The 16558-nt window shown below is 50.7% G+C and overlaps 1 protein-coding gene across 5 annotated transcripts in view; it reads left to right on the top strand.

Annotated features, from left to right (window-relative positions):
* Positions 1-10184: 10184 nt before the first annotated feature.
* Ttbk1 (tau tubulin kinase 1) overlaps positions 10185-16558 on the top strand; it is a 42777-nt gene continuing 36403 nt past the window's right edge. For 4 of the 5 annotated variants that reach the window (XM_041656472.1, XM_041656474.1, XM_041656473.1 and 1 more), the window contains exons 1-2: positions 10185-10437; positions 13735-13896. In XM_041656472.1, coding sequence (XP_041512406.1) covers positions 13789-13896 — 108 coding nt within the window. In that variant the 5' untranslated portion in view covers positions 10185-10437; positions 13735-13788. The remainder of the gene's footprint in view (positions 10438-13734; positions 13897-16558) is intronic. The other variant, XM_041656471.1, reaches the window with a different exon arrangement.

The raw sequence follows: 16558 nt of genomic DNA, 5'->3' as shown, positions 1-16558 counted from the left end.
GTCCAGACCACGTGATCTGGGAATGCGACTCGCGGCGGAAACGGGGGAGCGCCTTTTGCACTCTCGCTCTTCCCGGGTTGGCTCTCCCTGAGACAGCCCGCCCCCAGGCTCCTCCCCCGAGACCTGCCCCTCCCCGGCTCCCAGCTGCCGGTTCAGGGCTCAGCTGGATGCCCTCAAGCTCTGTAGTGGGGTCCTTGGGAAACCGATAGCTTCTCACTAATCTTTTCACAATTTAAAAAATTGTTAATTTCTTAAAACATTTTATTGTTAGCCAGGCAGTGATGGCACACATCTTTAATCCTAGCACTCTGGAGTGAGGGAAGAGGATCTTTGTGAGTTCGAGGCCAGCCTGGTCTACAGAGTGTGTTCCAAGGCAGCCAAAGCTACACAGAGAAACCCTGTTGAAAAACAAAAACAAAACAAAATTCACCATGTATGTACTGTGATTTAATCAAATCCACCCCCAGTCTCTCCCCTCCAATCCCTTCCTCTATCCCGTATACCAACTTCATGTACTCTTTTATTATTATTGTTATTATTATTATTATATTTTATGTGTGCAAGTGTTTTGTCTCTGTGTGTGTCTGTGCACTGTGGTGCATGCCTGGTGCCCCCAAGAGGCCAAAAGAGCACAATGGCCATCCCGGAACTGGAGTTACAGATGGTGTGAGCCACCACGCAGGTGCTGAGAATCAAACCAGGGTCCTCTGGGAAAGCAGACATGCGTGCTATTGAGCACGGAGCCTCCTCCCCAGACCCCCTTAGTTTACTACTCACTGAATCCATCGGGTGTTGCCTCTGTGTGCAGGGGTACGGAGCTGTCTACTGGAGGAAGGACAGGCCGTCTCTCAGGGCCTGCATCCCTGAAGAAAAAACGTCTCTGTCTGCCCCAGCAGCCCTTCATTGTCAGCAACTCCTAGCTACTGTCATGGCTCCCCTTCTCCACACAAACTGGGACTTGGGCCAGCTTGATCTTGGGCAGGCAGTCACGTGACCCCATGTCGCGTCCAGGAATCCTGTTTCATGACAGTCTGTCCCCTCTGTCCAGTACAATCTTCCCACCCACTCTTCCCGAATGATCCCTGAAGCTTGGAGGGAGGGGCGATGGCCCGTGGAGATGGTGCCCTCACATCATACTCTCTGTATTAATCTGTATTAATCACTCTGTACCGACAGGGTGTATTAAAGCACTCTGCACAGTGCCAGTTGTGGGACTCCCCTGTTAGCGTGGATCTGCTACAAAAGAAGCATCTGATGAGGGACGAGGAATGCGCTAATCTGTGGGTGCCTCTAGGGATGAGAAACTGGACAGACTCCCCACCACTTGCATGGCGACCGCCTTGGCCCTAGCCCTCTCCAGATCTGCTCCCACCTCTTCCTGCCACGGTCGGCTAGTCACTTTGTGGCTGTGCAGAGAACATTGAAGAGATGAGAAACCCTCAGTGACCCCATCTTAGTTGGGATAAAACCAAAAGGGAAAACAAAATACAATCCAGTGGCCCACAGGTTAGAGAAGAGCTGTGGCTACCAGGCTCTGGTAACTCACAGCCATGACCGTCACCAGCCTGGCCTGCAGAGGAATGCCGAGGCTATCAACAGCCTGGATGAACCGATGGACGAATGGAAGGACGGACGGACGGACGGATGGATGGACGGATGGAGGGCCCCACCTTCACTGCCAAACTAACAGCTGAGGGAAAAGAGGAGTCACCGCTGTCAGCCGTGTAGCAACTGGTGGCCCACCAGGCCCCACTTAGGAGTCCTAATTCAATGGCCTTAGCTAAATTAAATGGTCACAAAACCAAACCAAAAGTCATGAGTTTAGAAAAAGCCATTGGTGTGTGGGGGAGAGAGAGGTGGGAAGGAGATTAGAGAGAATAAGGGCTGGGTGATGCAGGAGCATGACCTTAATCCCAGCACTCACAGGCAGAGGCAGGCGGGTCTCTGTGGAGTTTGAGGCCAGCCTGGTCTACAAAACGAGTTTCAGGAGAGCCAGGGCAACACAGAGAAACTCTGTCTGGAGAAACCAAGAGCCAGGGGGAAAAGTAATCCAAATGCATTCTATACAGGTATGAGATTGTCAAAGAACAATTTCAAAGGGAAGTACATGACAGGAAATTCCGAAGGAAAATCCACACGTGTCTCAAAGGTCCTCCAGGGATGACTGACTTCAGTGAGTTAGAATGTTATGGATTGGCAGCCATATTCCTTGGGCTATTTTAAGTTTCCTTAATGGCCTTGCAAGGTCCACTTCTGTGTCTGCTCTATTATCTTGGTGACTGCTAGCAAATCTTTTAGAATGTGCTGGCAGGCGCTAAGGGGAGCATCAAGGCTTCGTGCTTCTAGACAAGCACACTACCAACTTGACTAGAACCCCAGTCCCAGATCCTGGATCCCTTCTCAATTACCTCATAGTACGAACGTGCTCCTTGCCCCTGCGTGGGTCGAGAGGTGCAAAAATTAAAGTCATCTACCACCCAGCTGAAAAGGTATTTTTATTTATTTTAAAAATTTTATGTGTATGGACGATAGGCCTGGATGTAGATCTGTGAATCATGTGGGCACCTGGTACCCAAGAAGACCAGCAGAGAATTCTGGATCCTCTGGTATTCAAATTAAAGGCAGTTGCAAGCCACCATGCGGGTGCTAGGAACAAGCCTGGGTCTTCTGCAACAGCAGTCAATGCTCCTAACTACTGAACCATCTCTAGTCCCATCTCTAGTCCCATCATCTTTCTTCCTCCTTCCCTCCCTCCCTCCCTCCTTCCCTCCCTCCCTTCCTTCCTCTCCCCCGGTTGAAGATTTATTTTCTTGCGAGACATGATGGTCACACACCTTTAACGCCAGCAATTCAGGAGATGCAGGCAGACAGATCTCTATGAGTTTCAGACCAGTCATTGCTATAGAGTGAGACCTGTCTTGTTTTTGTTTTAAGATTCATTTTCTTTTTATGTTTGTGAGCATTGTGCTTGCATGTATGTATGTGTGCCACATATGTACAGTGCCTGAACAGACGGGAAATGGGTAGTTTGTCCCTGGAACTGGAATGACAGGCAGCTCAAAACAGCCTGAGGTGAGTGCTGGAAACCGAGCCTCAGTCCTCTAAAGAACAGCAATGCTCTTTATCACTGAGGCATCTCTCCAGTCCTTACTAGTGTGTGTATGTATGTGTGTGTGTGTGGTATGTGGTGTGTGAGTGGTGTATGCGCAGTGTGTCTATGGTGTGCAGTATGTGTGATGTGTGTGCATTGTGTGGTGTGTATGTGCAGTGTGTGGTGTGTGTGCAGTGTGTGCAGTATGCGTGGTGTGTGTGCAGTATGTATGTGGTGTGCAGTGTGTGTGGTGTATGTGTGTTGTGTGTGCAGTGTGCACAGTGTGTGGTGTGTGCAGTGTGTGTGGTGTCTGTGCAGTGTGTTTGGGTGTGCAGTATGTGTGATGTGTGTGGTGTGTGTGTAGTGTGTGTGGTGTGCAGTGTGTGTTGTGTATGTGGTGTGTGTGGCGTGTGTGCAGCGTGCAGTGTGTGGTGTGTGCAGTGTGTATGTGTGTGCTGTGTGTATGTGGTGTGTGTGCAGTATGCAGTGTCTATGTGGTATGCAGTGTATGTGCAGTGTGTGTGTGGTGTGTGTGCAGTGTGTGTGCTGTGTGTGGTGTGTGTGCAGTGTGTGTACAGTGTGTGTGTGCGTGTGTGTGTGCATGTGTTTGTGTGTGTAGATTAGAGGACAACATGTGGGGATAGGTTTTCTCCTACTTCAGTGTGAGTCTCAGGTTCCAGTTCAGGTTGTTAGGCTCACAGCAGGGATCTCACCTGGGGCCCCATATTATAAGAGTCTTTTAAGTCTCCTTTAATATACAAATCAGGGCACCTTTTTAAAGTGTTTGTTTTGTGTGAGACACCCTTGGACAGTGAAGAAATGTGGAGAAGGAGCACTGAGGACACCATGGGCAGTGAGGGGAGCACTGAGGGGAACTCACATGGGCAGTGAGGAACTGTGGAGGAGAGCACTGAGGGAGGACTCCATGGGCAGTGAGGAACTGTGGAGGAGAGCACTGAGAGAGGACTCCATGGGCAGTGAGGAACTGTGGAGGAGGAGCACTGAGGACTCCATGGGCAGTGAGGAACTGTGGAGGAGAGCACTGAGGGAGGACACCATGGGCAGTGAGGAACTGTGGAGGAGGAGCACTGAGGACTCCATGGGCAGTGAGGAACTATGGAGGAGGAGCACTGAGGGAGGACTCCATGGGCAGTGAGGAACTGTGGAGGAGAGCACTGAGGGAGGACACCATGGGCAGTGAGGAACTGTGGAGGAGAGCACTGAGGGGAACTCACATGGGCAGTGAGGAACTGTGGAGGAGAGCACTGAGGGAGGACTCCATGGGCAGTGAGGGACTGTGGAGGAGAGCACTGAGGGGAACTCACATGGGCAGTGAGGAACTGTGGAGGAGAGCACTGAGGGAGGACTCCATGGGCAGTGAGGAACTGTGGAGGAGGAGCACTGAGGGAGGACTCCATGGGCAGTGAGGAACTGTGGAGGAGGAGCACTGAGGGAGGACTCCATGGGCAGTGAGGAACTGTGGAGGAGGAGCACTGAGGGAGGACTCCATGGGCAGTGAGGAACTGTGGAGGAGGAGCACTGAGGGAGGACTCCATGGGCAGTGAGGAACTGTGGAGGAGGAGCACTGAGGGAGGACTCCATGGGCAGTGAGGAACTGTGGAGGAGAGCACTGAGGACACCATGGGCAGTGAGGAACTGTGGAGGAGAGCACTGAGGGAGGACACCATGGGCAGTGAGGGACTGTGGAGGAGGAGCACTGAGGGAGGACTCCATGGGCAGTGAGGAATGAGCCTTCACGCTCTTCTTGGCTTTGGGAAGACTGAGCCCCAGCTCAAGAACAGGAAGAACTGGAATGATGTACGCAGTGCTCATGGCTGTGCAGTGAAGTGACCACGTGCTCACACAGAAACAACACACGCAGAAGGTTCCTTCCAGTTTCTCTTTACATCTTTGCCATTTGACAGCCATACTAGATGTGGAAGAAGCAGCCAGATATAAAATCCAAAAAGCTAGAATGAATATGGTCAACCAGCTGGTGTCAGGTGTGAGCAGAAGACCAAGCAAGCAGTGGGCTTGACATCGGCCCAGCTTGCCCCTTGTTGGGGTCCAGACCACAGCGGAGCACGTCAGGCTGAGCCTGGCTGTGTCCTGGGGCTGAGAGGGCAGAGTCAGAACTCCAGAATGCTGGTTCAGTGTTTGACACACAATAAAAGGCTGCTCCTGCACAGGACATGAGTCTGGTTCCCTGGGAACCCAACGCCTGCTTTTGGCCTCTGCCAGCACCAGGCAGGCATGTGGTGCTCAGACATCATACATACATAGAGATGAAACAGCCATACACATGCGTATGGTGCTCAGACATCATACATACAGATGAAACAGTCATACACAAATAAATAAACAAGAAAAATAAGTGAAAACCAAAACATCAGCTCGTCTGTTAGAATAGATTTTATTAAAAAAAAAAATTGTGAACCAGGTGTGGTGGCATATGCCTATAATCTCAGACTTCAGAGATGGAGGCAGGAAGATCAGGAGTTCAAGGCCAGACTCAGCTACATAGAAAATCTGAGGTCAGCCTGGACTCAGGAGGCCATGCCTCAAACAATAACGATAACAAAGCAACAACTAAAAATCAACCCAAAATGATAGATAAGTGTTGGCTGGGTCACCAGGGGCCGGATCCTCCGGGCACGTTGAGCGGGAATGTATGATTTAGGAGCTATCTAGAAAGAGTGAGGTTTCTCAGAGGATTAGAAAGAGTTCCACATGGGCCAAGGATCAAGGCTATGGGTGTGAACTAAGGAATTTAAATCAAGAGGCTGGAGAGATGGCTCAGCAGTAAAGCACGCTCACTGCTCTTCCAGAGGACCAGAGTTCATATCCCAGAACCCAGACGGTGGCTCAAAACCACCTGTGACTCCAGTTCCAGGGGTTTAGATCTGGTTTCAACCGCACACCAGGAGTCTGCATAGACTTACATGCAGACAAAATAACCTTCCACATAAAATAAATAAGCAAAATCTTTTTTATGTGAAATCTTTTTACCGTGTGTGTTTTGAAACAGGGGTTCTCTGTGTAATCGTGGCTGTCCTGGAACTCGCTCGGTAGACCGGGCAGGCCTTGAATTCACAGAGATCCACCTGCTTCTGCGTCCCAAGTGCTGGGATTAAAGGAGTGTGCCACCACTGCCTGGCACAAAATAACGGTTAGGCAGCATGTGCATTTCATGCGCTCTGCGGTGCCAGGCGCAGCGGATTAGCACCAGTGAGTGATGTGCGGTTGGGAAAGTGTTCAGAGAAAGACAAATGGTAACAACAACAAAAGAAAAACCAGAAAACTAAGCCCAAAACCCCAAACAGCAATAACACAAACAAGAGCAACGCTTGCGGCCCACCCCTCCAGCCGCAAGACCCTGACATTTGTTTTATTTCTATTTTTTAAACAAATTTAAATGCTAAGTATGGAAATAAATAGAAAAATATATGACTGATTGTCAGAAGATAAGTTAAAATTGAATTACCCAGAATTTACTCAGACAATGAAGTTAGTAGATAAGTACATTAAAACAGTAATGACCACTTCAGTTTTTGGAAGTTACAAGAAAAATTGGATGTATTAAGAAATGTAGATGATCTGGGAGGGAGGATCAGGGATTTCACCCAGAGCCTTGAGCACACAAAGTAGGTATCCTACTACCTGAGCTACATTCCACAGCCCATGAGACGTAGAAGACTTTTTCTAAAGACAGGGTCTTGTTCTGCAGTCCTTGCTGGTCTGGAACTCACTGTGTAGACCAAGCTGTCTCAAATACACAGATATCTGCCCACATCTGCCTCCCCAGTGCTGGGATTAAAAGTGTGTACCACACGTGGGCACAGGAGACCACTTCCTATGTATAACCCCAGCAGCACAGACTTTAAGGGCCTCATTGAATAAATGGGACCTCCTGAGACTGAGAAGCTTCTGTAAAGCAAAGGACACTGTCACTAAGACAGAAAGGCAATCCACTGACTGGGAGAAGATCTTCACCAACCCCACAACTGACAAAGGTCTGATCTCCAAAATACATAAAGAATTCAAGAAACTAGACCGTAAAAGGCTAATCAACCCAATTATAAAATGGGGCACTGAGCTGAACAGAGAATTCTCAACAGAAGAAGTTCAAATGGCCAAAAGACACTTAAGGTCATGCTCAACTTCCTTAGCGATCAGGGAAATGCAAATCAAGACAACTTTAAGATACCATCTTACACCTGTCAGAATGGCTAAAATAAAAAATACCAATGATAGCCTTTGCTGGAGAGGTTGTGGAGAAAGGGGTACACTCATCCATTGCTGGTGGGAATGCAAACTTGTGCAACCACTTTGGAAAGCAGTGTGGCGGTTTCTCAGGAAATTCGGGATCAACCTACCCCTGGACCCAGCAATACCACTCTTGGGAATATACCCAAGAGAGGCCCTATCATACAACAAAAGTATATGCTCAACTATGTTCATAGCAGCATTGTTTGTAATAGCCAGAACCTGGAAACAACCTAGATGCCCTTCAACGGAGGAATGGATGAAGAAAGTATGGAATGTATACATATTAGAGTACTACTCAGCAGTAAAAAACAATGACTTCTTGAATTTTGCATACAAATGGATGGAAATAGAAAACACTATCCTGAGTGAGGTAAGCCAGACCCAAAAAGAGGAACATGGGATGTACTCACTCATATTTGGTTTCTAGCCATAAATAAAGGACATTGAGCCTATAATTCATGATCCTAGAGAAGCTAAATAAGAAGGTGAACCCAAAGAAAAACATATAGGCATCCTCCTGAATATTAACCTTCATCTGGCGATGAAAGGAGACAGAGACAGAGACCCACATTGGAGCACCCGACAGAAATCTCAAGGTCCAAATGAAGAGCAGAAGGAGAGAGAGCACGAGCAAGGAACTCAGGACCGCGAGGGGTGCACCCACACACTGAGAGAATGGGGATGTTCTATCGGGAACTCACCAAGGCCAGCTGGCCTGGGTCTGAAAAAGCCTAGGATAAAACCGGACTTGCTGAACATAGCGGACAATGAGGACTACTGAGAACTCAAGAATTATGGCAATGGGTTTTTGATCCTACTGCACGTACTGGCTTTGTGGGAGCCTAGGCAGTTTGGATGCTCACCTGCTAGACCTGGATGGAGGTGGGCGGTCCTTGGACTTCCCACAGGGCAGGGACCCTGATTGATCTTTGGGCTGATGAGGGAGGGGGACTTGATTGGGGGAGGGGGAGGGAAATGGGAGGCGGTGGCGGGGAAGAGACAGAAATCTTTAATAAAAATAAATAAATAAAATAAAAGTGTGTACCAGCTCACTGGCCCTGACTTTTTCCCTCCGTTCTCATTCTCTTTCTGTCTCTTTGTCTCTCTGTCCTTCGTGTGTGTGTGTGTGTGTGTGTGTATCTGTGAGTGTGTATCTGTGAGTGTGTAGTGTGGATGTATCTATATCTTTGTGTGTGTATCCCTGTTGAGTGTGAGTCTGTGTGTATCTGTGGGTGTATCTCTGTGTGAGTGTGTATCTGTGTGTGTGAGTGTGTATGTGTGTGTAACCATGTGTACCTGCATGCCACGGAACATATACAAGGTCAGAGGACAACCTTTGGTACTTGTTTCTCTTCTTCCACCATGTGGATTCTGGGGAGTGAATTCAAGCCGTCGGGTTTGGTCACAGGCTCCTTTTCACACTGCCAACCAAGGTCCTGCATTTGACAGAAAATATGAAGAATTTGTCTTTTTGAGTCTGCTTGTTCACTAACATGGTAATTTCCAGTGGCATCCACGTTCCTGAAAATGTCATGATTTTATCTTTCTTTTTAAATGTATTGTTATTGTTATATTACTAATTATATACTAATGTGTGTGTATGATGTATACACACGAGTGTGGGAGTGTGTGTGCCAGGTTGCACAATGCTTTGTGCATACGTGGGGGCTGGAAGACAACTTTTGGGAGTTGTTCCTCTCCTTCCACCATGTGCTCTAGGGTTAGAACTTAGGTTTTCAGGCCTTGGAGGCGAACATTTTACCCGTTAAGCCATCTTACCAGCTGTGTGTGTGCCTGTGCACAGGTGTCTGCACAGATGTGGAGGCCAGAGGATCTCCTCTTTAATAGCTCTGTGATAGGCTGTCTTCTTTCACGGAACCTGGAGCCAGATTGGCCAATGAGCTTCGAGGCCTCGCCTGTCTGCTTTCCCTGGGCTATGTCTGAAATGCACAGCTCCTGGCGTTTTACACGGGTGCTAAGATCCAAACTCGGGTCACTACGCTAAGTGCTCTTACTCCAAAGAGTGCTTACAAGAGATTAAATGAGCGAGTGTATCTGGCAGGTGTAGCTGCTGCTATTATTGCTGTTTTTGAAGATGCTCCCTCTGCGTTTGCTGAAGATATAAGCGATGGAAGAAGGAACCGAGAGATGCAGGGCGTAGAGTATATTCAGAGAATACTGAGTAATCCCATCTGTCAGAACAGTAATAGCCTTATGGGTGCATGTTGAGAAGTTTTAATGTCACAATAAAGAGTGTGTATCTTGTTTGGTAAGCAATAAGAAACAATGACAGAATTTGTCAGTAGTTGGAAGAAAGGGCCAAAGAAAGAGAAGGTAAACCAGGAGAGAAGGCACGTGCAAGATGAGGAGAGGGTTACAGGTGGCGTTTCCGAATGTGTGTGTGTGGGGGGGGGGTGTCAGAAGAGACCATGACAGAGACATATGGGAAGGAGGGTACAGGGAGAAGAAGGGCTTAAGAAGGAAGTACCATGGCTATGTAGAGGATGGAATCTGGGGTCAGGTGAGGGTAAAGGAGTAATGGGGATATTCTGGGAATCGGGGGAGATAAAAGGTGATGGAGACAAGTGAGGTTTCTGGGGACAGGTAAGGAGCCTGTGGGCAAGTGAACTGCATAGATGAGTTAAGAAGCCCCTGTAGCTCTTACAGGATCATCTGAGAGTGCTCAGGCAGGACACGGGGGGTGGGGTGGGGGGACAGAGTGGAACGTGATGTCAGAAAAATGGCAGTGATGTAAGGGCTGGGCGGTGGGGCGGTGATGTCAGGGCTGGTGCTGATGCTGGCGGCGCAGTGCATTGTGGGCAGCTCCCCACTCCGCTGCTACTGCTGCTGCTGCTGCTGCTACTGCCGCTGCCGCCCGCCGCCACCGTCGCCCGAGAAGGATCGGGGTCGGGCCGGGCCGGGATGGTTGGGGTCGGGAGGCCGCCGCCGCCGCGGGAGAGAGTGGGCCGCCCAGCGCCGCACTGAGCCGCCCCCGCCCCGCCCCGGCCCCGGGGGATGCGCCGCCCCGTGCCGCTGTCTTCACCGCCGCAGCCGCAGCCGCAGCGGACACCGAGCAGGTGAGGCGGGGCGGGGCCGGGCAGGCGGGCTGGGGTCCCTTCTGGGGTTCAGCGGGCCTCCCGCCGGGCTCACCTCCATGGCTCGGCTACCATCCAGCAGCGGTCTTCGCCACCGCCGCCAGGAGATGGGACGCTGGCCTACACTGCCTGGGCCGCAGCCTGAGGCCTGGAGCCGCTCCCTGCCCCCCCCCCCCCCGCAAAGACCCACCCTCCCCAGCCCATCCTTCTTGCCTCCCCCACAGCCCCTCCCCCAGCCCTCATCCCTATGATTTCCCTCCTCACTCTCCTGTCAGCTCTGACAGGTCACCCAGCTGTCTCTAGACCCTCACTCCCATCCCCAGTTCCTCTCTTCCACCCACCAGCCTCCCTTTTCTTTCTCCAACTGTGCCCAGAAGCCCGTCCCATGGTCCTGTCGCTCCATCACTCCCTGCCACCATGATCTCCTGTCTCTTGTCTACCTACCCCCTCCCCTCATCCTGTCACTCCACTCCGACAGGCCCTGTTCCCTGCACTCTCCTTTTTTCTCCTGTTCCCATCGCTCCTCATGGCTTTGCCTCTCCTGTCCTGGCCCCTAAGATTCCTTAAACCTTGCATAGCCACACATCAACTCTTCTGTTTCCACACCACGATATGCTTCTAAACACTTACCTCTCTCTGTCTCTCTGTCTCTTTCTCTCTCAGTCTCTACTTACCCCACATTCTCATGCATACACACAGGCATGCCTACACACACACACACACACACACACACACACACACACACACGGGCCTCATAGGACAGTAACCAAGCAGCCAAGCTTGTCAACCCAGTCTGGGATAACTTGGGTCCACGGGGGCATCCTCTGGGAAGGGTGGTGGATAGAGTGGCCAGGTCTTTCCCCCTCCACCAATTCCAATTTTCCCAAGTATCAAGTGTGAGCCGCAGACAGATTGTCCTCATCCACCTGCAGAGACTACCAGACAGGACTGAGGTCCCTCCAACTCTTTGACTTTTTAAAATTATTATTATTTTTTTCAGTACTGGGAACTGAATGTAGGACCTTGTGCTGATTGAGCTATATGGAGATATCTCAAATGCTGACTGAGATACAGCAAGATCTCTCAATCCCCCTTTGGAGTCCTTTTATTCACTTTGTGTGTGGAAGGTGTATGCATGCCACTGTGCACACTTGGCGGTCAGAGGACAAGTTGCAGGGGTCTGGTTCCCTCTTTTCAACACACAGCTATCAGGAATCAAGCTCAGGCTATCAGATTAGATAGTGAGGGTCTTTTCCCACAGGACTGCCTTTGCAGGTCCCAGCCCCTTTTTATTGAAAGTACATTTTTGGTGGTGTTGGGAGTTGAAGCTGGTGCCTTGACCATGTTGGACATGTACTCAAACACTGAGTTTCCTCCCCAGCCTGAATTTAACTTTTTCCCTTTCCCCTGTGCTGGGGCTGAGGCTGGGACCCATAGCCTCCTCCACACAAGGATTAAGCTGCAGCCCAGTTCCAGGGGAGGCCCCCTCCACACAAGTTTGATTGCTTCTCCAGTCTTTTTTGCTTAGTTGTGGTTCTGTTTTGTTTTCTTGTTTTCAGCCAGGGTATCTTGTAGTCCAGGTTGGCCTTGAACTTGCTGTGTAGACAAGATTAGTCTTGAATCCCTCATCCTCCTGCCCCCCCCCCAGAGTACTGGGGTCACAGGTACGTGGTACCATGCACAGCTGCCCCAGTCTGGTCTCGACCTATATTCCAGAACCCCATTCTGGTTCCTCTTGCCTTGTCATTGTCCTTCCTGCCTTGCAAACTCTTGGTAGCCCATAGCCCTGGCGTTGTGTGGATTGGGGGAAACAATTCAGCTCAGATGTTTCAAAGAAAGATAAAAGGGAGTGGCAATGTCTTTCCCCATGGAGATTCTTTCTCTTCATGTCCCTGGTGGAGAACTGTGACCTGAAGATGTCTCAGGTCCTTTCCAGCCTACCCTGCTCTTGTCAGGGTGTCTAGACGCAGGACCTGAGAAGGACCATCTCAAGAAGTTTTGGGTCCATGAGATAATTAATTATAATGTCATTTCCCCCCATTTACAAAGAAGTTAGCTACAATTAGTAACTGTGGTGTTCTACCCCATTTACAAAGAACTTATCCCCTTCCAGCCTCTCCCGTGCCCAGTCCCCAGCCTGAATGATTTCCTTCACTCCTGTGTGTGGCTCTCCAGCGTCATGGTTAGAGTGTGGCACAGAACACATAGAGTATCTGTAGATGAAAGATGAGAAGATGCTGGTTCCCAGTCCTGGGCTGGCTTGGCAGAAATACCAGAAAGTCACCTTTGCTGGTCCCTTCTCTACACATGTGCACACAAAGCAAGAATCCATTCATACAGAGGGGTCCACGAACACAGCACACACATCTTTGGATAACTTGTGTCTTAGTCCTCTGTCGCTTGGGATACTAGTCGTCTCCCATGTCAGCTTTTATCCACTTAAGCACAGCAGAAGCTGCCTTCCTCCTGGCTGCCTCCACATAGATGTGGAAATGGACTTGCTCACCCCTGCCTTCCCAGACCTGTGGTTCTTTGTCACTCTGCCTCCCCCCAGACAGCATCCACTACTCTGCTCTCCCCAGTTCAGTCTGCCTTGGCCCCTGTGGAGTGGACACTGGGATACCATTCTCTGAAGTCCACAGCTTGAGTCTATGGTCTTGTGGTCACTGTTGGCACATATCCTGGCATACAGACCGGGAAGTCTTGTGGCTGCCAGCGGGGTCAGCCTCCACTCGCTACAATCCATCTGCCTTCATGCCACCCTCAAGGGGCTGTTGTGCATGTCCTTATTTTTCTTGATGGTCACACCTCTCTGGTTAGCTGGCCGGCCACTCTGATGAGGGTATCTCATGGCTTACCCATAGGTCTTTCCCTTCAGCCAACCAGCAAAGCACAGCTCCCCAGGACTTTTGTGACACTGTCTAGGTGTGGATGCTTGGGACCACAGGTAGAATGACTCAGGCTTGTCATTCTTGGGTCTCAGTCTAGGATGCCCACTGGCTAGCACATCTTCCCCTCATTAGTTTGGAATGTCTCTATGGTAAACCCATGGCTTGGTCACACATCACTGCCCTCTCCTGTTTTCATCGTGTGTGTCCTGTTACTGATTTTCACACCTCCCTTCCCCTGACCTCCATCATATCTCCCCCAGCATCAGCTCTCCCCCACCCCAGTCCGCTTAGGAAGGATGCCTGCCAGCAGGATGGGGGTTCTTTCCATAGCTGTCAGGTGGTCTAGGGGGTCCGCCAGGCTGTTTACTGCCCTTCCTCACTCTCCCAGGTAGATGGACCCCCAAGGGCAGGCCCTGCGGACACCCCTCCCTCCAGCTGGCAGATGCAGTGCCTAGCGGCTGCTCTTAAGGACGAAACCAACATGAGTGGGGGAGGGGAGCAGGCCGACATCCTGCCGGCCAACTACGTGGTCAAAGATCGCTGGAAGGTGGTGAGTGAGTGACCTAGCTGGGCAGAGGGAGGGGTCTGGGAAAGGAGAAGCAGAGATCTGGAGACTTCCCAAGACTGGTGCCCTTGGAGCCCTTACCCTAAATGGGAGGTGTCCTCGATCTCCTTTGCATACTGATCAAATGTTATTTTTTGTCCACACATTCTCCCAGTACCCTCTCTCCAACCCGGCTCCCTTTCACCCCTTCCTCGTGTTGGTCCAGCCTAGCCTGAACAACTCCTGGTTGGATGCCTAGGTGTGAGCTGCAGAGCCCATGGTGCGGAGGAGGGTGGTGGGGGAGGGGGCTCCTTCTCTGCCGCACCTTGGGGAAGGACATTGAGTGAGCATGTGTTCCTCCGCTTCCACAGAGGACGGAAAGGCTTGGGTCTGAGGAAAGAGGCCCTTTAGGCTGCTCCCACCGCATCCGCACTCCCTCTTCTCCATCCACCCTCCTCCCTTGCCGGGTTCCTGCGGCAGGTGCAACACGCCGAGACTCCATCTCCCAGCGTGCCCTGTTCCTCCAACCCAGGACTTCAGGCTCCTGGGCCTGCTGGGAGTTGTAGTCCGAGTTTCTTTGTCGGGGGAGAATGATATCCTGGGTGGGAGGGGGCTATGTAAGGGTTGGAGCAGTGGTTGTGTCTAGGGAACCAGACCTACTGCCAGTCAGCCTCGATCAAATCCTTTTTTCTCCATCTCTGTAAAGCACCCTGGTGTCCTCTTTATTGTAGGGCGGGGTGATGTAGGTTGGTATAGTGTGGGAAAAGTGTGTGCGGGGACGTGGGGTCTGCGCGGGGACGTGGGGTCTGCGCGGAAATGGGGATCCAGAGGGGAAGAAAGAACCATAGAGGTCAGATTTGTTTCACTGTATAGAGTTGTGTTCGTGTGTGCGCTTCCCTGGGCTCTGGTGTGGTGAGGCTCAGCTCGCTCACTAGGGCTGCTGGGTTGGAGAGGAGGGTGGGGTCTGGGTGCCGGTGGATCTCCATGGCAACAATCACCCGGCCGCGCAGGTCCTCAAAGGTCCAAGGAGAGCATTTTCAGGAATTGGGAGTTGGGATGTTAGGGAGGAGATTCTTAGGGCCCCCGAAGGGGGATTCCTGAGAGGGAGAGTAACTGGAGGAGCCAGGGCAGCCATAAAAGGAAGGGGTGTTTGGCAAAGTGAGGAGCACCCCTTCAAGACCCCCGGGTCCCTGGCACATGGACTTGGTGTCTGGCAGATGGCAGACTGAATAACATTGTACTGAAAAGGCGAGAAAAGACTGTTCACACACAGAGTTTAGACTAAAGACCTTGTTGTGCTCCATGAAGGATGGAAGTGTACGGGGAGAGAGGAGACAGAGGGAGGGGGAGGGGCCGTGGAGGGGCAAGTACACCAGACCTGGACTGTCCTTCTGTTCCTTCCCAGGAGAGCTAGAGAGACCGGGGAGGGGTGGGGCTGATGTGGGAATGAGGGAATCGGGAATCATGGATCAGAGATGGACTGCAACCAGGAGAAATGGGGGGGGGGGGGGGGTGTCAGTGATTAGGATCACTGTAAATTGTAAATAAATTTCTTTGCCCTAAAAAAACAAAAGATAAAATGAGCAAATTGTTCTCTAGGGGTGATCCTTGCAAGCCACATAACAAACAGCAGAAATAAAAGTCTTATTTTATGTGCATTGGTGTTTTGCCTGCATGTGTGTCTGTGTGAGGGTGTCAGATCTTGGAGCTACAGACAGTTGTGAGCTGTCATGTGGGTGCTGAGTATTTAACCCAGGTCCTCTGGAAGGACAGCCAGTCCCCTTATCCCTGAGCCATCTCTCCAGCCTCTCTGAACACTTCTCATCCTCAGAGGCTGTGAAGGTGTCCTCTGTAGGTTATCTCGGGCACTGATGGAGTAGATACAGCAATTACCAGCACGCCTGTTTCATAGATGTGATTAGCTAACTTGCCAAGTTCTGCGATCAGAAGGCAGGCTGAGGTCTGTCTGCTGCCGCAACACAGTCAGCAAAACTCAGCCCATGCAAGAATTGGAGTCTAGGGGCTGAAAAGGTCTTTGTGGCTTGTTTCAATTCGACTCTCTCTTATTGAGGAGGAAAAGAGGTCCAAATAGTTTTTGAAACTGAGATGACTTTAGGTTGCCCAGAGTGGAGGCAAGAAAAGGGTGTCCATCCCAAATAAACCGAGGCTCCATTGGACTGGGCTTCTTCTCTGCTTTAGGGGGGTCCTTTGATGGGGGTGGGATCATTAGAACATACAGAAGGGGAGAAATGGCCTGAAAGGGTCTGAAGGGGATTCTCTCAAGGGTCTGCCTCGTGGAGTTCATCAGCCTAAGTGCTTTCGGCTCATGACACCTTCTTACTACCTTAGGGTAGTAAGCATTGCATCTTATGGCTTCATTGTTATAGAAAGTAATACATTCATATTCTAGACTGAGTTTTTCTCTGTGGTCCTAAAGTAAATGTATGTTTTGATTGTGAGCCTAGCCGTTAATGGCTAAGCCATCTCTCCAGCCCCACTGTATCTTTTGATGGATAAGCATGCCGTCATTAGGAGCAGGAGGAAAGGATACTGGATGGATGAGTGCCACAACTAGACCCCTGCCTAGGGATGGGTGGCAAATCGGGAAAGAAATGGGCTCAGTTTGAGGAAAAGGCCAATAAAGAAGCCGGGGCCCTGTGAAACTGGG

Source organism: Microtus oregoni, unplaced genomic scaffold (genome assembly GCF_018167655.1).
Source record: "Microtus oregoni isolate MIOR12 unplaced genomic scaffold, Mior012 000007F_ref0000211, whole genome shotgun sequence".
Classification (NCBI taxonomy): Eukaryota; Metazoa; Chordata; class Mammalia; order Rodentia; family Cricetidae; genus Microtus; species Microtus oregoni.
The sequence above is the reverse complement of the archived record's forward strand: the minus strand, read 5'-3'. Positions and strand labels throughout refer to the sequence as shown.